The sequence below is a fragment of the Meles meles genome, chromosome 8 (assembly GCF_922984935.1).
Source record: "Meles meles chromosome 8, mMelMel3.1 paternal haplotype, whole genome shotgun sequence".
Lineage (NCBI taxonomy): Eukaryota > Metazoa > Chordata > Mammalia > Carnivora > Mustelidae > Meles > Meles meles.
In genome coordinates this window covers 15181597-15204338 of record NC_060073.1, presented here as the reverse complement: position 1 = coordinate 15204338, position 22742 = coordinate 15181597, and the positions used below count along the sequence as shown (strand labels likewise).

Sequence of the window (22742 nt, the reverse complement as noted above, 5' to 3'; positions counted from 1 at the left end):
GATCTATGTATACTTATCAGGAAATTTTCAATCGTTATCTCCGTAAGGTATTTTTACTCTTATACCTGCATCAAACTGATCTTAATACCGTATTCATTTAGATAGTATTTTTTTCAAAGTTCTCATACATCTATTTCTAAATCTGAAACTCATAACTCTCTTATTTAGGGAACAAATAATTTGCTTATGTTTTAGACAAACAAAAGTTGAGGGGAATTAAGTTTGGACTTCACACTGAAAATTGATGACTGAGTTGGCAATAGAAATCAGAGGTCCTCTTGCACTCTAAAATTGAGAAGCCAGAGTGGCGCCTGGTGGTTCAGACTGCTAAGCATCAGCTCCTTGGTTTTGGCTTCAAGTCATGATCTCAGCTTCTGGGATCAGGCTCTGTGCTCAGTGGGAAGTCAGCTTAGGATTCCCTCCCTCTTTCTTTGCACCTCCCCATTCCTGTGTTCTTTCCTAATAAATAAATAAATTTTAATGAAATAATATTGAGAAGCTAGAAATATATGTGGTGGTTCCTGCTTGATGAACCACATGATATTGTGGAACAGTGAAGTGAAAAAAAAGAAAAAGAGGCAAATGAAGCATTATTTGTGGACTTGAGTTTGGAGAAAATAGAAAATTGAGCCACATATTTAGCATTACTGTTTTGTTATGAGGTTAAACCACATTTCATCAGTTGGAAAATTAATTTTGTATCAGATGAAGACAGAACGATGGGCTTTACCTACATGTTCTGAAAACTGATTTGTATAGGGGATTAATTTCAGGTTGTAGTAAAATTTTGTTTAATTTTGGGGAAGGGGAAAAAGAAAAACAATTCAGGTGGTTGTTTATTTCTATGCACATGATTAAAATAATGGTTTTATTTATGTCCATCCAAAGGAACAAGCAATTACTTTAAAAAGATGACCAAACAAGTGTTTTAAATATTATTTTTTAAATAGGATGTGCTTATTTATAGGTAAGAAGAAGTTTTCATGGCTTCATTGGAGGCATGAAACCTAACTTTTCAGTGATTCTCGCTAAGCTAATTCTAAATCTTAAAATCGTACCAAAGAAATAAATTCATTTGTTTTTAGGCCCCATTACAAAAGAATTTTATATTTGGTGTGTGAAACAGTTAACTTAACCTCTAAAAGCAAGTGATAAGGGGAGAATTTAAAAATTAATTGATGAGAAACTGTAGCAACAAGATTAGGGCAGAAGATGTATCAAAACTTCTAAGAAAGATGGTAAATATTAATGATGCCTTTTGAGGTCAAAACTTACAGAAAAACAATAGGATCACGGGTTACCAATTCAATGTTATTTTTTCATTAGCACTGAGACTTTAACTAAGTTAGCAGAAGCTATGCTCAACCGCAACTAAATTGCCTGTCTCTTCACATATCAAATCCTGTAGGTTTAATATAACTGGTGAATGATGAAGAGACTGAAGCTATCTTCATTCATTCTATGTATTTCTATATACTGCTTAATTTTTTTTTTTTTTTAAGATTTTCTTTAAGTAATCTCTATGCCCTACATGGGGCTCAAACTCACAACATCATGATTAAGAGTTTCATGCTTCACCAAGCCAGCAAGGTGTCCCTATATTTTCTACATACTTTTAATTAAAATCAATTCTATTTAGAACTAGGAGATTAGATTAGTAAAAATCTCAAAGCTACCTTCCTGCTCAAAATAATTTTATGGCATTGAAATTTCATTTCCTGGGGAACCTGGGTGGCTCAGTGGGTTAAAGCCTCTGCCTTCGGTTCAGGTCATGATCCCAGAGTCCTGGGATGGAGCCCCCGCATTGGGCTGTCTGCTCAGCAGGGAGCTGCCTGCCTCTCTGCCTACTTGTGATCTCTCTCTGTCAAATAAATAACTAAAATATTTAAAAATAAATAAATAAAAGTTGATTTTCTACAGGGAGTCATATTTACTAGACTTCATTAATGACATCTTTGCTGATTAGGTAACACTAGCACTCATACTCTTATGGTCAATAAAGCAAGGGTCATTTCTTGACTATTTTGAGTTTCTCAACCATTTTGTGGCAAAGTTCAGTCAATTTTTTTTTATTTTATTTTACAAATGAGATCATTTATTTTTTTTTTTTTTAAATAATTGGTATCCAAAGTCACACACTGGTATAAGTATTAATGGAGGCTTGGTCCCAACTGTTTCTCTTCATATAAACATTTTCCTACACATTTTTTTCTTTGAATTATGCAGTGTCAAGATTCTTTAAGGGTCTGGCAAAAGTCATGCTTTGGATAAATATCGAAAAGAACTCAGTAATATAATTCAGACCGATGGGAAGAAATTGACTTGTGAATTATGGTACACTGAGTCAGGAGAAAAACTGTAAAGGTAAAATGCCTTCCGTTCTTCTTATTAGTTTTATTATATATATATATATATATATATATATATATATATATATACACACACACACATACACACATATATATATACATATTTTTTATATTTTAATTTCTTTTCAGTGTAACAGAATTCATTGTTTATGCACAACACCCAGTGTTCCACGCAATACGTGCCCTCCATAATACCCACCACCTGGTTCCCCCAACCTCCCACCCCTGTCCCTTCAAAACCCTGAGATTGTTTTTCAGAGTCCATAGTGTCTCATGATTCATCTCCCCCTCCAATTTCCCTCAACTCTCTTCTCCATCTCCCCATATGCTCCGTGTTATTTCTTATGCTCCACAAATAAGTGAAATCATATGATAATTGACTCTCTCTGCCTGACTTATTTCACTCAGCATAATCTCTTCTAGTCCAGCCCATATTGATACAGAAGTTGGGTATTCATCCTTTCTGATGGAGGCATAATACTCCATCGTGTATATGGACCACATCTTCCTTATCCATTTGTCTGTTGAAGGGCATCTTGGTTCTTTCCACAGTTTGGCGACCGTGGCCATTGCTGCTATAAACATTGGGGTACAGATGGCTCTTCTTTTCACTACATCTGTATCTTTGGGGTAAATACCCAGCAGTGCAATTGCAGGGTCATAGAGAAGCTCTCTTTTTAATTCCTTGAGGAATCTCCACACTGTTCTCCAAAGTGGCTGCACTAACTTGCATTCCCACCAACAGTGTAAGAGGGTTCCCCTTTCTCCACATCCTCTCCAACACACGTTGTTTCCTGTCTTGCTAATTTTGGCCATTCTAACTGGTGTTAGGTGGTATCTCAATGTGGTTTTGATTTGAATCTCCCTGATGGCTAGTGATGAACATTTTTTCATGTGTCTGATAGCCATTTGTATGTCTTCATTGGAGAAGTGTCTGTTCAGGTTTTCTGTCCATTTTTTGACATGATTATCTGTTTTGCATGTGCTGAGCTTGAGAAGATCTTTATAGATCCTGGATATCAACCTTGTGTTTGTACTGTCATTTGCAAATATCTTCTCCCATTCCGTGGGCTGCCTCTTTGTTCAGTTGACTGTTTCCTTTGCTGTGCAGAAGCTTTTGATCTTGATGAAGTCTCAAAAGTTCATTTTCACTTTTGTTTCCTTTGCCTTTGGAGATATATCTTGAAAGAAGTTGCTGTGGCTGATATCGAAGAGGTTACTGCCTATGTTCTCCTCTAGGATTCTGATGGATTTCTGCCTCACGTTGAGGTCTTTTATCTATTTTGAGTTTATTTTTGTGTAAGGTGTAAGAGAATGGTCGAGTTTCATTCTTCTACATATAGCTGTCCAATTTTCCCAGCATCATTTATTGAAGAGACTGTTTTTTTCCACTGTATATTTTTTCCTGTTTTGTCAAAGATTATTTGACCATAGAGTTGAGGGTCCATATCTGGGCTCTCTATTCTGTTCCACTGGTCTATGTATCTGTTTTTATGCCAGTACCACACTGCCTTGGTGATCACAGCTTTGTAGTAAAGCTTGAAATCAGGTAACGTGATGCCCCCAGTTTTGTTTTTGTTTTTCAACATTTCCTTAGCAATTCGGGGTCTCTTCTGATTCCATATAAATTTTAGGATTTTTTTTAATGAGGATTTTATTTATTTGACAGAAAGAGAGAGAACAAGTAGGCAGAGAGGCAGACAGAGGGCGAGGGAGAAGCAGGCTCCCCACTGAGCAGAGAGCTCATTAGGGGACTAGATCCCAGGACCCTGAGACCATGACCTGAGCAGAAGGCAGAGGCCTAACCCACTGAGCCACCCAGGTGGCCCATCTTTTTAGTTTTAACTATCTCTTTATTCTGTGGTTCATTTAAGTATATGATTTGTATTGATATCCGATATAAAAATAAACATTTGATACAAAAGGTCAGCATCTTACTTTCCTAAATCACTACATAAAGATAAACAAGCAATCAAAAAATTATTCAAACTAACTCAGAGGCCTCCTACAGAGATTTTTTGTCTTCCACTTTGTAAATATATTTCTATCATATAAATCTCTAGGTTTATTTTCTACCTCAACCTGAAACTCTTTGGGGGAAGCATGTAGTCCACTATTGACCACTGTCAAGCTTAACATTTGCTTCTATATCATTTAACAGCAACTTTAATGACTTACACTTGCCTCTTTAACAAATATGTGTTTGCAAGGACCCAGAAAAATGTCCTTTCTGAGGACTTTGTTGTATATTCTTTTAAAATTGAAAAACATTTGTCAAGTAATAATAATTTTTAATTTTTTTATTTTACTGATTGAATTCATTCATAAACCATGTCAAGATCAAACATAATGTTCTAGAAAACTGACTTAAGAGAAATCATCACGAGACTAATCAGAAAAAATATTAAATATCAGATTTTATTTTCTAAAATGCTGCTGGTATATCCATTAAATAGAGCTTCATGATGTCAGGGTCATCATCTATATTCTCCATGCACATGTTCTACACTGACTTGTACATTATGTCTTTTCAGGAGACTGTTAAGCATGTTTATGGCACTGGATCATGGAAAATAATAACGTCACTGTGTTTATTCTCTTGGGACTCTCTCAAAACAAGAACATTGAAATCCTCTGCTTTGTATTATTTTTATTTTGCTATGTTGCTATTTGGGTGGGAAACTTGCTCATAATAATTTCTGTCATGTGCAGTCCACTAATGAACCAACCCATGTATTTCTTCCTTAATTGCCTCTCACTCTCCGACCTTTGCTACACCTCAACTGTGACACCTAAACTAATGTCTGATTTACTGGCAGAAAGGAAGATCATTTCCTACAGTAACTGCATGACACAGCTTTTTATCCTGCACTTTCTTGGAGGTGTGGAGATCTTCATCCTCACAGGGATGGCCTATGACCGCTACGTGGCCATCTGTAAGCCCCTGCACTACACCGTCATCATGAGCAGAGAGAGGTGTCACACAATCATCACAGCCTGCTGTACTGGGGCTTTAATCCACTCTGCCAGTCAGTTCCTCCTCACCATCTTCCTACCCTTCTGTGGCCCCAATGAGATAGATCACTACTTCTGCGACGTGTATCCTTTACTGAAGCTGGCCTGCACGGACACATACAGAATTGGTCTCTTGGTCGTTGTTAATTCAGGACTGATTGCTCTGATGACTTTTGTGATTTTGATGGTGTCCTATTTTCTGATATTATACACCCTTAGGGCTTACCCTGCAGAGAGCCGCTCCAAAGCGCTTTCCACTTGCAGTTCCCACATCACAGTTGTGGTTCTGTTCTTTGTTCCTGTTCTCTTCATTTACATTCGGCCAGCCACAACTTTCCCAGAAGATAAAGTGTTTGCTCTTTTCTACACCATCATTGCCCCCATGTTCAACCCTCTGATCTACACACTGAGAAACATGGAGATGAAGAATGCCATGAAGAAAATGTGGTATCATCATTTGTTTTGGGAAGGGAAGTAACTTGTATTAAAAGCATTCTAGAATAAAAAAGGGTTCTATTTTGAGTCTTAGAATAAAGAAGAAATGACATACAAAGAGTATATCATGACTGTGAAAGTCAACCACAGGTTGGAGATCAGAATCTTTGGCATTTCCTCAGAACTCTCCTGACTGGATAAATTTATTATTTTTAAAGGTGTTTTTTTCTTCTTTTTTATTGAGTTATTATTGACATACAACATCCTGTCCACTTCAGGTATACATCACAGTAATTCAATATTTTATACACTTTGAAATTATCTTCACAATAAGTCTAATTATCATCTGTCACCATAAACAGCTATTATAATATTATTGATGATTGGACAATTTTCACTTATTTTTTCATTTCATTTTGTTTCTAATATCCTCACATACTAGTCTCAATTAATCCTCAGTTTGATACTTTGTGTTGAACATGTAATGAAGTCTTCTTTCTCCTCCTCTTGACTTCTACTATCATTACAGTGTGCACTCCAATTGATAGAAATGATAGGAAATTGTATGATTAGAAATATAGGTAGATTTTAATTTTAACATCTCAGAGGAGAGCAAATAAAGTAGGTTTTTGAGCTGATAGTAATAGGTACGTGAGCTATTCAGCATTCATAAGCACTCTTCTATATGATATTTGAACCTCATCTCACTGTTTCCCTTCCACAGAGGAAGGATAATATCCTCAACATTTGGACAAAGTTAATTTTATCTTAGTTTTCTTCTGCTTCAGGATATAATCACTCCTGAAAAATCTGTAAAATTAAGAACAGGCTTTAAAATTACTCAATATACTTTTACATTTCTATAAGGGTCTTTGTTTCTATAATTGATCATGAGATTTTAGGTAATGTTTATACCTTTTTTTCTTGCACTGCCTACTCACTCTTCCCTTTGATTTAAGGTTAACCTTTATTATTGAGGTTCATTATCTACAATGTGTACCAAATCTTCATTCTTGACATTCTGAATCTTTAATGGTCCTGTCGGGTTTTTTTTCTTTCTTTCTTTTTTTTTTTAAATTAACATTTACTATTAGTTCTAGAATTTTTAAGAGAAGGCCTGGATTCCAAATAGTGATCATTCATGTCCCATTATGTAAAACAAACAGATCTCATCTCATCTCATCTCATCATCAATACCAATTCCTCCAGTCCCTTTTTATCTTTCAGTTTAATAAAGGCATGAAGACACCAAATGGTGTCCAGGTGGCAACTTCAATTTCCAGTTTAATAAAATAGTTGTTATGGTCCCTCATGAAACCATAACATCTATAACTAAAACCTAAAAGGCAGAGAAGTTGAAAACTGTTGGTACAGGAAGCAGAACTATAAAGGACTTTAGTATAATAATAAAGGAGGTACTTGCATGTACATCTTTCAATTCCATAGGATCTATAACTGTTTATGTTGGCTATGGGAGAAATATACTCATCTGTTGGTCAACACATCCTTGAAAATATAACTCAAGCTTTTCAGGGTGCTATATTTTGATTGGCGGTCTGTTCGGTAAGCCATTTCTTCATTGTATGTAATCAGTTACCTAAGATAAATGGGGTATGAATGAGTTCACTAAGGCTGCCATAAAATAATACCATAGATAGGATGTCTTAAACAACAAAACATATATTTCTGTCACTTCTGGGGTCTGAAAGACCATGGTTAGAGTACTGACAGGTTTAGTTTCTTCAAAGGTCTGTCTCCTTGGCTTAACAGAAGGCTGCCTTCTCCATATGTCCTCACATGGTCTTCTCTGTGAATATACATTCCTGATGTTTTTTCTGTGTGTCCAAATTTTTTCTTATAAGGATGCCTACCCCATTGGATTAGAGCCTACTCTAAAGGCCTCATTTTAACTTAATTGCCCCTTTAATGGCCCTATCTCTAAATAGTCAGCTTCTGAGTTACTTGGATCTAAGTATTCAATATATGAATTTTCAGGAACTCAATTCAGCCTAGAACAGAGTATGTGATAGGATCAATGAATTTTAGTGTGTATGTCCACTACCAAACTTCTTTACTGGAAGAAATACATTACTGGATCAGAATCAATTCTAAGTGAAATAGTATGATGGTGAATAAGGCATTCCTTAAGTCAATGCTTTGTGCTGCTGGTACAAGTATTATAAGCAGGAAAGACAAATCTATATCCAGAATAAGTGTCTATTTCTGTGAAGACAAATTTGGTTTCCTCCATGATGAAATGTTTCCAGTGATTATAATCAACTTGCTACCATAGGAGTGAGTGGACTCGAGGAGTGTATATGTTGAGGTTCAATGCTGGTGTTACAGAAAGTGGCCAATTATGGCCACAGCAGTATTTCCTAACTGGTCCGTATGGAGGGACCATATGCAGAGGCCAGATATAGAATTTTATGGCAAACAGTTCATCTGATGTCTGGGCCCACAACCAGTGGCAACCACCACACATGTAAGTCAAGATGACCCCAGATAATTTCAGTTGCTAGCTAGTGGGCATTCCCAGTCTTTGTATTTTTTCAGTTGAGACCTCAAACGTTATGTGGCATAGACAAACCGTCCTCACTGTGTCTAAATTCCTGATCCACAGAACCCAAATGCACAGTAAATTAGTTGTTTTATGCACAAAATTTAGGGTTATCTCTTACAGTCATAGTAACTACAAACATTTGGTACTCAGTAGTCACAGAAGCCAGATGAAATTTTAGAGGTAAATTTCATATTGTTCATCCCTAGCAATAGTCTTCATAGGGATGCTTCCTAAACCACCTTGACCACTTGATTTATGTTCTATTTTTTTTGAAGATTATTTATTAATTTATTTTAGAGTAGGCAGGGGAGGGTTGGCGGGAGAGGGCAAAAGATTTTCAAGCAGATTCCACACAGAGAGTAGATCCAAATGTCAGGTTTGATGTCACAATCCTGAGACCATGACCTCAGCTGAAACCAAAAGTCAGATACTTAACTTCCTGAGCCACCCAGGTGCCCCATCCATGACTCCTTTAGCTCTAGACCAATGAGTTAGAACTTGGGTAGCTGGGAAAAGAGGGTGACTAAGGTCCATGAAACATATCATCTCATCTACCACCTCTGAGAATTTCCTCCACAGTGTACAACATGTAGTGTGCATTCGTATGACTTATATTTTGTCCCTGAGGCCTACCCATATAGTCACAATTTCTACTCACACTGAGTCCCTAAACACAAGTAAAACATTTAACAACTGTCATGAATTGGAGTAGATTTAGGCCTCTAGTTATCTCTTGGTCTGTACAAAGCAGACAATCAAATGCACTGGTTGAGGATTTGTTAACAAGATTTTCCTTAACTCCCATCTTTTGTAGTGCTTTTGTATTTGGGCTTTAATGCTACCACATTCCATTTCATTTGGTGCCAGAAAGAACTAAATATAAACAGATACAATCATATATTTCCTCTTTGGCCAACTTCCTATAAAGCAACAGGAGTTGACTGAGAGAAAGGAGATGATTTCATAGGAATTTTATCAAAATTTCTTGAGCCTATCAGACCTTAAAATAAACATGGTTTGGCAAGGAAATAACTCAGGTGATGTTATTATATCATCCCAGGCCATGAGAATCTGTTCTCCTCTAGAAATATGGAGGAAGGGGATTCTGTTTGTGCAGAGGTTTCAGGGCACTTGGCTTCTCAGAATTCTCCCATTCAACCCCAAACCACATCATCTTGGATTTGTTTCATTTTATTTTTTCTTTTTGTGGTTCTTTTGTTGAAATAACAAACCACAGAGGCTGCGTTTTCTGTTCCCTATACAGTCTATGATCAAACCCATGACTTCATTTTCGTCAGGGTCTGTGTTTTGGCTTCTGGAGACATAACTGCAACAAAAAAGCTCTCATCTTGATGGTCTGCCTGAAGTTGTGTAGACCAAGTAGTAACTACCTTTATGTTAGCTTACCGACGCCACCAATAGAAGGCAGGCCACTTTACAATCCTCATAACTGTGTCTTGCCGTCATATCATTCAAACTCCATGGTCATTGTAAATCCGAACACATCAATGTTGTTTTCAGAAAATCAGTAAGTTTTTTGTGTGGAAAATAGGAAAAATGTTCTTTCAAACACAAGGTTAACATTTTCATAGACAAACATTATAAGAGTTTTCTCTCAAAATACTAACTTATATGTTTTTCCACTTAACAATATTTTTTTCCCTACAGAGAGGAATAACCAGCTCTATGTTTCAATGTTATTTAGACTATGGTTGCCCTCATAACAATCAAATTCCTCCCTTCTCTCCCAAATGAATCAGCATACTCTCCTTATCTCGTCCTGATCATAACCGATGTATCATTTTTAGACATTCTCAGTCTGCCTCAAGTCTTTGTTCATATAGTTCACCCATATCATAAAGTCTCTCAGTTGTATCTTTCATAATCTACAGTTGACCCTTAAATATGTGGGGATTAGGGGTATGTATAACTTTTGAGCCCTGCCCCAAACTTAACTAATTATCTACTGTAGATTGGGAGCCTTACCACTAACATGAACAGTTGATTAACACATATTTTGTATGTTGTACATGATATATGTGCTATATACTGTATTTTTATAAGAAAATAAACTAATTAGTAGGAAACTCATAAGGAAGAGAAAATATAGTACTGTACTGTATTTATTGAAAAAAACTCCACGTATAACACAACTCATGGTTCAGGCCCATGCTGTTCAAGGGTCAATGGTATCATCATGTACTATGCAAGCTTCACTCAGTTTTACGCCCCTTTCTAGGTATTTTAAATGTGTTTTCCACTGTATATCTCTTTGTAATTGGATTGCCTAGATTACAAAACATCTTATTTCTTTTAGGGGAACATTTTCTACCTGTTATTGAACAAAATCCTCCTTGTGCTATTTGTAGGAGGAAGTGCTATAAATTTACACCAGCTCTCAGAGTTAACTCTGTGGAAACCGGTTGTCAGGGTGGAGGCTGGAGGAAGAATTAGGGCCATTGGGGTATGAAGTAACACACAAGAAGTTTGCCACCCACTGTTCAATTAATTTATTCTGCGCTAAAGCCGACTTCAAAACCTGGCCTTGGTGTCTTTGGCATTTTCTAGTTTAACCTATGCTGAGACATTGTTCCCTACTGTTCCTCAAAATCTGTTTCAACAGAAAGCACATGATTTATGTCCTATCAATATTGAATAGAACTGAACTCTCAGTTTGTGTTCCAACTCCTCAGGGTACAAAAAGTTATTAACCATGGCGTAGCTATTTTTTTAAGGACTGGAAAAGAACTAAGTCTTGTTCAGTTGTACATTGGCCAACTTTTCTTTTGGGAAATGTCTCATCCCATAGAAAGAGTGAGAGGGAGGTTTGGGGTTATATTCTCCCAGGTAATGTACTTTAAATGACACTTGGAAATTAAACAGAAAACTTGTATATATTTCCAACACTAAAACCAACGACTACACAACTTTTGAGTAGAAAACAAAAGCATTTTTTAAAATAAATGTCAATGATGATTTTTTTATTTCCCTTTAGTATAAAAAATCAAGAGAGAATGCTTCTCTTTGTAAGGGCAATAGGGAAGTCCCAGAACCAGGACTTATGTGGGCTACGTTCATGGTGAAATTCATTAATCTTCAGCAGCAAAATTAATCATTTATTTTGATTGTATTGAAAACACCAGATTCCACCTTTTACTCAGAGATAACGAAATTTATCTAATGAGATAACCATCTGGTAAGTAAAAATCCAACCAACATATAGTAAACAAACATGACTTTCAAATTTTAAAAAGCTTATATATATGTATATATATATATATATATATACACACACATATATATATAAGTTTATATAAATAAATTAAATATTTATCTATGAGTATGTTGATTTTATAGGTGCATTTCCCCCTTCAAGTTTTGCAAATATTTTGTAACGTAACTTTCCATTCCATTAGTACAATTCAATGACTGATTAATATTATGTCCCTCAGCAGATGTCAAAATGAAGTAGACCCTTTTTTGGTATGATTTTGGGAAATTCATGAAGGAAATAGTAGTATTATTATTCATGGCCTATATGGGGTGTATCTGAAAAAGAATTGGTAGATAAATCAAGTGAGCAACTTGAATTTTAAGCAGGAGAAAGAAAAATAAAGAGGAAAGAGGTACGTATTAAATATAATGAAAGGAACGCACTAGAATAGAGACACGTTCCTTCTCTACGTCCTTTGCTACTCTGTAAGTACAGTGAGTAATTAATTAAGAGTATGATGTGCTGTGATTTGGAAAACATCAACCAGAGGATCCTGCACAACAATGTGGGGCAAATCTGATAAGGAAGGAGGAGAAAAGGGCAAACAATAAGACAGAAAGGAAATAGAATTAGCTCAGTCAAGCCTGGGTACTGGTGCTGAGAGAAAACTCTGAAGCTGTTGGCAAAGATTTAGCTGGACCTTGACTTGGGGAGAGGCAATTTGGTTACAGAAAGAAAAAACAAAGAAAGGTAATATGCCCCTAGAATAATTCTAAGAATAATCTGGACTTGCCAACCAAATTTATCAGTATCAGGTAATAAAAAATAATTAAAATATGCCTAAAATTAGTGTTTAGAACATCAGTATTTTATCCAAATTGTAAAGAGACTTGGTTTTCTTTTTGCAAAGTAGAGATAATAAAAGAATCATTGGGACCTTTAAGAGTCACAATTTAATACATGTAGAAGATTTAGAACTGTCTGCAGAGGATGGTGAGCACTAAATAGTATTAGATATTATCATTATTTCTCTCATGTCTGTGCAAGACTGCTGATAATAGCAACCTATTTGATATAAATTTAATAGTCTGCATTTTTATTTATTAACATTTTAGTGTACTTTTGCTTATTTTCTATTTTATATATGGGGTACCTAATTTATACATAATGATATGAGGAAAAACAATGTGAAAAAGACCGATTGTACACTTTGCACCATATTATTTGACACACACAACTATGGAATATCAATGTTGGGAATGCCCATGTTAAAAAGGGAGAAAGTGATTGTCAGACAAATTAATCACCTTACTCCAGACTATATGGCCCCATCGCTATCCTGGTCTTTTGTGTGAATCCAAAGTTTATCTGCTTACTATAATACCAAATCTTTAAGGGAAAGAAGAATATAAGGCGTAACCACTGTCTGAGGAGCTGCCTTAAACCAATTAAATGAAAACTAATTTCCTGGGTGTTCAAATTTAAATGTTAATAATGAAATAAATGGAAGTATTTCAGGGAGGTTCAAATGAGAAAGATTTCCGTAGGTTTAAAGAGCCAAAAAGAAGTCTTCCTGGAGGTAAACAAAAGGGGTGGCTTTTTAAATTTATTTATTCAATATTTTTCAGGGCTTATTAAGGTGTTATTTTAGTTACCAGAATAGGGAAAGAAGGGGCTGGGAGGACGTAAAGGAACCTGACTATAGTTATAGCTCATGAATTTGCCTTGTGCCAGAATTTTTTTTTTTAACATCTTGATTTTATTTTATTTTTTCAGTGTTCCAAGGTTCATTGTTTATGCACCCCACTCGGTGCCATCCTTAATAGTGGAATTAGTCCTTGTAGCTTCTGAAAAGTTCTCTCATTAAATCACACAGACATGAAATCAGGATCTTATAAATCTCAAATTTGGTAACTTTAATATTAGCAAAGGAGACATTGTAAATAATGTGAAGGTGCTGAAAATGTTCTAATTTAAATAGCATGATTATGAATTCTTTGGGTATCTGATGATACTTTGGAGAACTACCAAGAAGAATATTCAGCTGAGGGAAATAAGGGAAGTCAGTGAAATATTTGCCTATCTTGCCAGTATGGGATCTAGTTAACATGAGAGAAAGAGCAAGAGACAAAAAGAGTTTCAAACTATCCTGCTTGTTAATTAATGAAATTTTGCTACTTGTATTTTTTTTATTTATTTAAAAAGCAGTGACTGAAATCCAATGTGTCTCAAGCATGTGCCATTTGTCACTTTATGTATTGCTCTAGCTTAGTCCTGCAGAAAGTCTTTAACTCTCAATATTAAGTATTTAATTAATTAAATTAATTATTTTATACATCTATTTAAGTCAAAAGAAATGTCACAGCCGCTTAAGCTTTAGCTACTATCATATTTTCATTATTGCCCTCTATAATGTTGGTAAATACTAAGTGGTTTCAAGCGGGGGTCAGGACTAGAGTGGGATAAATGGGTTACTCACCTTGTGTGTAAACAATTCAATAATGAAGACAGTAAGATTTTTATGCAATATTTAAAAAATGCAAATTCCACCATAAAATTGAATTTTATTTATCTATTTTTACAAGTTTTTTTTTTTAATTCTAGATAGTTAATATATGTGTAATATTAGTTTGAGGTGTAGAATTTAGTGATTCAACAACAACAAAAAATGGAATGTTAAATAAAGACAAGAGGGTACCTTGCAATTTCACAGTTCCTCTCACTTACCTGGATCTAAGCCTGGCTATTTTTTTTTTTTTTTTTTGACAGTGAGAGAGGGAACACAAGCAGGGGGTGTGGGAGAGGGAGAAGCAGGCTTCCCACTGAGCAGGGAGCTGGATGCGGGACTTGATCTCAGGACCGTGGGATCATGACTTGAGCCAAAGGCAGAGACTTAAAGACTGAGCCACCCAGGCACCCAAGTCTGACTATTTCAACCTATCAAGCAGGTGAAGTACTCCAGGAAAATAAGTGCCTCCTCAAAAAGCTTTCCTTTGCAAGCCCTACATAAGATGACTGCACATCTTTGTTTAGGATCCTGAGGAAGTGTGACTATTAATAGTATTCTGTTTCACTCTACAAAATTGCCTGATCTGTTACACTGTATGGTAATGTGTCCATACAAAGCTTAGAATTACTATAAAATATACTATAGGAAGTCAATTAAATAAATGAATTTATTTTTACAACACTCCCTCTAATTCACACTGTACTTTGTTCAGTATTTCTCACACTGACTTGTCATTTCTCCCCCCACCCAGGCAAACCTTTGAGACTTAACTGCGTTAGACCATGGAAAATATTAACAACATCACTGAATTTGTTCTGTTGGGACTTTCCCAGAATAAGAGGATTAGACACTTGTGCTTTCTACTCTTCTTATTTTGTTACATAGGTATTTGGATGGGAAACGTGCTCCTAATGATTTCGATCACATGCAGTCAGCTCATTGACCAACCCATGTATTTCTTCCTCAATAAACTTGCCCTCTCAGATCTGTGTTATACTTCAACAGTGACACCCAAGTTAGTCACTGACTTGCTGGCAGAAAGTAACATAATTTCTTACACCAGCTGTATGACACAGCTTTTTGTCATGCACTTCTTTGGGGGGATTGAAGTCTTCATCCTCACAGGGATGGCCTATGACCGCTACCTAGCCATCTGCAAGCCCCTGCACTACGCCGCCATCATGAACAGGTGGAGGTGTTATGCCATTGTCATTGCTAGCTGTACTGGGGCATTTCTGCATTCTTTCGTCCAATGTCTCCTTACCATCAATTTACCTTTCTGTGGCCCCAATGAAATAGATCACTACTTTTGTGATGTGTACCCTTTGCTGAAACTGGCCTGCACAGATACCTATAGAGTTGGGATCCTCGTGGTTGCCAATTCAGGCATGATGGGTTTGGTGACATTTGTGGTCTTGGTGCTGTCTTACTTACTGATATTATATACCCTTAGGGCTTACCCTGCAGAGAGCCGCTCCAAAGCTCTTTCCACTTGCAGTTCCCATGTCACAGTTGTGGTTCTGTTCTTTGTGCCTGTTCTCTTCATTTACATTCGACCGGCTACGACTTTTCCAGAAGACAAAGTGTTTGCTCTTTTCTACACCATCATTGCCCCCATGTTCAACCCTCTGATCTACACATTCAGAAACACGGAGATGAAGAATACCTTGAGAAAAGTGTGGTGCCAGAAACTGTGTTTGAGTGGAAGGCAAATCATTAACTTCCTTAGATGACAGTTACTATACTTGAAAAACCATGAACTTTGCTGTAAGAAAAATAAGCATAGAAATTGGTGTCATTGTATTAATATAATAATTTATCTTGAAGTATTTTCTTCTTTATTTATTGATTTTTTTCCTATTCACATTTTCCCCTAGTAACCTGAGTTATCATTTTCTTGTTCAAGTTCTGCTACATTTTTCTTTGATATATTTTTTCCTTTGGATTTTATCCTCAAGTTACTAACTAGAGGTCCCCCTTTATTCTCCCTATGCCTCGGATTCGTGAATGAATCTTCATATGTACATAAGCTGGCATTCGTATTAATCATCCCAGACATAAAGTGTCCTTGCTGCTTTCTTCCAGAAAGGAGTGTCAGAAACTCAAATTCATGTTTTGCACTCAGTTCATGAGTTTCCATATTCACTGCAACAATTTAAAAAGCAAAAATTATTTAAATAGGGTCTTAGCATTAAAAAACACTGTATGAAATATGGTTGTATAAAAGTGGGAAGGGTTTTTCTAAAGTAACTTACATAGTCATTTCAAAATCACAGCATTTCAAAAATAATAGAAATATTGGCTGTAAAATGGTAATGAAAAAGTGGTATTGGTAATAAAAAGGATATCCGTATAATTCATTCTCCAAACTGAACCTTGTCTGGGTGTAAAATGAGGGTGCACTGACAATTGTGCTGACTCAACAGACATAAAATGAGACGGCATCTGGAGAGTAGGAAGTTTGGTTACTCTTAAATGTCTGAGAAGTGTGGATGCCCATAGAAAGGTTAGTGGCAGTTAGATTATAGGATCTCCACTTCCCATTACTTTTAGCCAATGTGATTGTAAAAAGAAAATAGAGGTGCCAGTGTTGAAACTACCTGCCCTAAACTATGCTTCAATTTATTTTTTCCATTCCCATCAAGATGAAAACTAGAAATTTCCAATTTCTAGAGAACGTCTATACATCTGTACATCTAGGTATCTATAGATGCCTGCAGAATTGAAAAAGTTTTCAAATAGTTGTACTCAGTGACAGTGGGCTCATTGCACATCATGAAACGAATATGATGGAATGGAGCAAGGCATTATATTGCACGGGTTATGGAGGGAAATGAACCTAGAACCAATATGTGAATGGATATATAGGGGGAGCAGCAAGAAAAGGTCATGACACAGTGTGTAAAGAGAAGTTTTAAAGAAGTTCAAATAGAAAATATGATTGGAGAATTGTCTTTATAAGGGGCATGTTTGTAAATGTATTAAAAATTCAAGAGAATTGTTACTAGAGCAGTTGATAACCTAAATGAATCTTTAGTGTAATCGTTATACAGTCTACATCATGATACTTGTCAGTTCACACCAGTTCATTGAAGGTAACTCTTTTTTTTTTTTTTAAGATTTTATTTATTTATTTGACTGAGAGAGAGAGACATCACAAGTAGGAAGGAGGCAGAGAGAGAGAGAGGAAGGGAAGCAGGCTCCCTGATGAGCGAAGAGCCCAATTGCCAGGCTGGATCTCAGGACCCTGGGATCATGACCTGAGCCAAAGGCAGAAGCTTTAACTGACTGAGCCACCCAGGTGTCCCTAAAGGTAACTCTTGAAACAGTGAGAAAATTAACAAATGCTTTATTTTTAAAACTTGATTTTGGGTTAAACTCTTAAACTTATTATCTGATGAAATGATTTTTGATTATATATCACTGCTATAGCAAAATAAACTAATAATAGAGATGATAGTTAAAATTCAAATGATTTCTCCTAATGCTCAAAAAAATTATGTTCATAACAGCTGATAATTAAGCAGGTAGATGAAAAATATCTTCCTACTTGAGGGATCCTGGAAAGGTAACTACACTTTCCTCCTCTTTTTTTCCCTCTGTACATTGCAGGTAATAGTAACTACCTCATAAGGTAATGGTAAGGGGAAATGGAAAAAAAAAAAAAAAAAAGGAAATGAGTATTGTTCTAGGAAAGGAAACTGCTCAGAATAAATTTTTATTTTTGTTATCATGCTTAGCATCTGCACATTAATTTCTGTGAAACATTCAAATTAAAATTTTAACATAAATATTTCATTTTATACTTTGACATTTTTATTTTAGAATGATAAGCATAAAATTTTTGTGACTTCTGTCAATTCATGTTTATTCATTTTTTTAAAGATTTTATTTATTTGGCAGAGAGAGAGAGAGCACAAACAGGGTGAGTGGCAGACAGAGGGAGAAGCAGGCTCCCTGCTGAGTAAAGAACCCCAATGTGGGACTTGAGCTGAAGGCAGATGCTTAACCGACTGAGCCAGCCACCTAGCTGTCCCATTTTTTAAAAATATTTTATTTCATACATGTTTAAATAACTTTATAAAACATGATTTCAATCAATGCAAGGTATTTGTGAGGATTTTTTTTCTTAAAAAATACTCCAAAACTACAATTTTGAATTAATGATCTAATTATCTGCTTTATTTTACAGATGAGTAAACTGAAATTCAGAGGTTAACGTCTCTAAATATCAAACCCGAACCTAGAAGGGGAGTGAAGTAGTTCTGTAATGAAAGAGAATTTTTATATAAACTGATAACAAATGTCAAAGTTTTTTTTGTTTGTTTGTTTGTTTTGTTTTGTTTTGTTTTGTTTTGTTTCAAGCTTTCCAGCAAGAAAGAAGTCTTTGAGCCTGGTAGTGGGTATTAAGGAGGGCACATACTGCATGGAGCACTGGGTGTGATGCATAAACAATGAATCTTGGAATACTGAAAAAATAAAATAGTTTAAAAAAACAGATTAAAGATTTCACTCTTGATAGTAACATATATAAAAGAAAGAGTAGACGATGGAGTCAGATGAGCTTTTCAGACTAGATACAACTGAGAAATGTCTGCTTTAAAACAAACAAACAAAAAATTCCAGCCAAACCCACAACTGGGTGAGTTAATCCAACTTCTCCAAAGATGTTCTTCTTTCCATTAAATTCCATCAGAGAACTGCTTACATGTTCCATTCCCTCTTCCCCTCCTCTCACTTACTCACTCTCTCATCTATCTGTCTTCCTATTATCTATTATGTATCATCATCATCATCTATCTACCCCAAAAAATCTGTTCTATAGTTCATGTCAGGTATTATTTTCAGGTTATTTTAAACCTGAATTTAGATAGTAAATAAAAAATCTTTTACTTTGAAAAAATCCTTAATTTTGAAGGATTTATATTTTCTAACTTTCCACGGACAGGTAGCTGTGGTTTACTCCTTGATCATATATATTGAATGCCAAACCAGTTAAAACAGCATGCTTTCAGCCTACTCATCTTTGCTACCCAGACGCTTTTTGAGATGTCTTGTCTGATTGGATCCAGAGTGGAATCCCTTCTTGGCTCTATGGAGCCAAACTATATGGAAATAGAGAAATATGTGAAGAAGGATACTTATCAGGACAATCGTGGTGTCTAATGTCCAAGTGAGTCAATAAACCATGAAGGTGATTCCTTCATGAAGTTTTTGTTCTCAGGAATGAGAAACCGAGCTATGTGACAAGATACTTATAGATTCATTCAATAAATATTTATTTGAGCATCACATATATGCTGTACACTTTTCTGGCTACTAGGGAATTAGCAGTGAAAAAACTATGACATGATCCCTACTTTCATGGAACTTAAAGCTTAGTGAAGGATGAAAACAAGTGAAGCCCACCAGCAAAGAAATATGAAGGAGGAACCCACTGATCACAAGCTAATGTTTAGGAGTTGGCCTTCACATATTCTAATTTTTCCACCAGCAAGGAATCAAAGAAAGGGGATGTGTGATAAGATGAAACCCATTCACATCCGAAGAAGAATAGCCTTCAAATCATCGGATTCCCTTTCCAAAACCTTCCAGTGCACCAAATTTTCTTTATGGCATTTTTCATTTCTGTGTTTCTAAGTGTGTAGATAAGAGGATTGAGCATGGGGACAATGATTGTGTAGAAGAGTGTAAACACTTTATCTTCTGGTAAAGTTGTGGCGGGTCTAATGTAAACAAAGATGACAGGTGCAAAAAACAGGATCACAACCGTGATGTGGGAGCTGCAAGTGGAAAGGGTTTTGTGACGGTTCTCGGCAGAATATGCTCTCACATTATATAATATCATAAAGTAGGAGGCCATCAAAACCACGAAGATCACCAGTCCCATCAGGCCTGAATTGGCAATGACTAAGAAACCGATTTTGTGTGTATCAGTGCAGGCCAGTTTCAACAAAGGGTATACATCGCAAAAATAATGATCTATTTCATTGGGACCACAGAATGGTAAAAAAATTGTAAGAAGAAACAATCCAAGGGAATGCAGAAAGCCCCCTGCACAGGATGCCCTGAGAATTGAGTTACACCTTTGCCTGTTCATGAGGATGGCATAATGGAGTGGCTTGCAGATGGCCACATAACGGTCATAGGCCATTCCTGTGATGATGAAGACCTCGATCCCTCCAAAGAAGTGTGTGGTAAACAGCTGTGTCATGCAGTTTTTATAGGAAATGACCTTCTTCTCTGTCAGTAAGTCTGTCATGAGTTTGGGTGTCACAGTGGAGGTATAAAGGAGGTCTGAGAGGGCAAGGTAATTAAGGAAGAAATACATGGGCTGATTAATTAGCTGACTGCATGTGATGGAAGTCATAATAATCAAATTCCCCAACCAGATAGCCAGGTAACAGAGTAAGAAAAATAGAAAGCAGAGAATTTGGACTTTCTTATTCTTAGAAAGTCCCAAAAGAATAAACTCAGTAACATTATTCCTATTTTCCATGATCTGATGTTCCAGAAAGGTATCTGAAACGACAAAAATAATGAAGCAAATCATTAATGAGAAAATGAAAATCTAATTTCAATTAACATGATCTAATACGTGTTTTAAGACCTTAGCCATTTTAAGATCCATTGAAATCATTCATTCATTTAGTAAAATCTTTCACATATATAGTAGTGCCAATACCCTTCCAAGAACTTCAGATATAATGATGAATTAAACAAAGTCCTAGCTTTTGTATAATTTAAATTCTTGTGTGAGGAAGAAGGAAATTATGCTCATTAAGAGGAAGAAAGATATTTTATAGTGTTAAGTATTTGTTCAAATACTAAGTTCAAAGTATACATATTAGTGCAAATAATGTTAACTATTAATTCAATTATTGTTAAGGAAACACAATATGCCATCTTAGGGTATAAACTGGATGTAGCCATAGAATTACCTGAACAGATGGTTTCTAATGAGATCATAAAAATGTTGGAGAGCATTTGAGTGATTTATATAGTCAATGTTATAGTCATATAGTCAATGTTAAACAAGTATTATCTAAAGAAAAAACTAGAAAGTAAAGTGCATGTTATAGGCTTGAAGGAGTAACACAATATTAAAAATAATGATTACTCAGGTAATTCATGATAGAACCAAAGAGGAAATTATTTTCCTAAATTGACTTGTAATATTCTTGGATGTAAGAGGAAATAATTACAGAAATTACTCCATGAAACTTTAATATTACTTAAGAGTTATTTGTAGCATAATGTATCTATAGTTCTGCTTTTCCTATTTCTGTCTCTTGAAAGATTATAGGAAAATCAATATTAGTTTTAAAATTTTATTCTTGGTTCAGTAATTTTCAAATGAATTAAAACATGTATAAATCATTGATGCTTTCTGCTTTTATATAAAATTGCATGTATTCCACTACACATGAAATTAAACTTAATGCTAAGAGGCATGTAGTTGAAAAATATTTTTTATTTATTTTTTAACTTTAGAATTATCAGTTAGAAGTCAGTGTTGCTTCTTTATAAGTATATATCCAAAGTGAAAAAGTTCTTCAGTTTATATTTAGTTATGCTATGTCCAAGAGAAATTAATTTAAATACTTAAGTAAATTGTTAACAACAAATTTTCCAATTTACACTCTTTTTTTTTGCCCAAACCTTTTTTTTCTTTAAATTCAACTAGCCAACATATAGTTACCATGAACTTCTATTCATTTTTAGAAAAGGTATATTGTATAAATAAACATGTATTTTACATTATTAATGCTTATGATTTAGATTAATTTGGAGGTATCTTTGTAAATATGACTATCCATTTATTCTTTAAATGCAGTTTAATATATTGAAGAATTATGTCCAGTAAAGTCTGGAAGCCCATTTAGAATTTTAGAGGAAACTAACACCAGGAGGTCACACTGAAAATTATCCTTAAGTGAGAATTTATTGAGAAACAAAAGTGCATTGATTCTTATCAGGTTTCTTTTAGTTGAATGACTGATAAACCTCTGAATTCTGTTCAAATTTGCTAAACGAAAGGAATATTTCAACTTTCTGTGTCAATAATTTCATAGATCTCGCAATTTCATACAAACACATAAGAGCTCAGATTATTTTGGGATGCCTGAATGTTTCCTTTGGTTGAGTGTCTGCCTTCGGCTCAGGTCATGATCCCAGGGTCCTAGAATCCAAGTCCCACCTGGGGCTCCCTGCTCAGCTGGGAGCCTGCTTCTTCCTCAGCCACTCTCCTGCTTGTGCTTTCTCACTCTTTCTCTCTGACATATAAAGAATATCCTTAAAAGTAATTCCAAAGCATCATACAATTTTGAATATTGTTGTCACAAGAATGTGACTGAGCATGGAATGGAGAAATGATATGAAGATCAAAGTAAATTTCTTTTTAATAATTCTTTTTTTATAATTGTTATGCCTCAATAATGGGTCTGTGATTAAAAGGAGCAAGACTGATATAAAGCGAAGGTCAAGCAAAGCTTTATTTCACGCCAAGCATCAAGAATCTAACTGAGCGTTCGGGGCGTACCTCTTACGAGAGAGGGCGACCCTTCTCTGTTTCACAGACTAGCTTTTAAAGGCAAAGGCCATGTGGTTGGGCCTGGCCATGCACAGGTGGCCAAT

At 35.5% G+C, this 22742-nt stretch overlaps 3 protein-coding genes across 3 annotated transcripts; 2 read left to right on the top strand and 1 right to left on the bottom strand.

Moving 5' to 3' along the window:
- Positions 1–4935: 4935 nt before the first annotated feature.
- Positions 4936–5862, top strand: LOC123948611 (olfactory receptor 4P4-like). The gene has a single exon (XM_046015812.1). It carries the CDS (start codon positions 4936–4938, stop codon positions 5860–5862), a length of 927 nt encoding a protein of 308 aa, XP_045871768.1.
- Positions 5863–14887: 9025 nt separating this feature from the next.
- On the top strand, positions 14888–15838 carry LOC123948609 (olfactory receptor 4P4-like). Its single transcript, XM_046015811.1, has one exon. It carries the CDS (start codon positions 14888–14890, stop codon positions 15836–15838), a length of 951 nt encoding a protein of 316 aa, XP_045871767.1.
- A 3827-nt stretch (positions 15839–19665) lies between these two features.
- LOC123948608 (olfactory receptor 4P4-like) lies at positions 19666–20604 on the bottom strand. The gene has a single exon (XM_046015810.1). The coding sequence runs from the start codon at positions 20602–20604 to the stop codon at positions 19666–19668; it is 939 nt and encodes a 312-aa protein (XP_045871766.1).
- Between the last annotated feature and the right edge of the window lie 2138 nt (positions 20605–22742).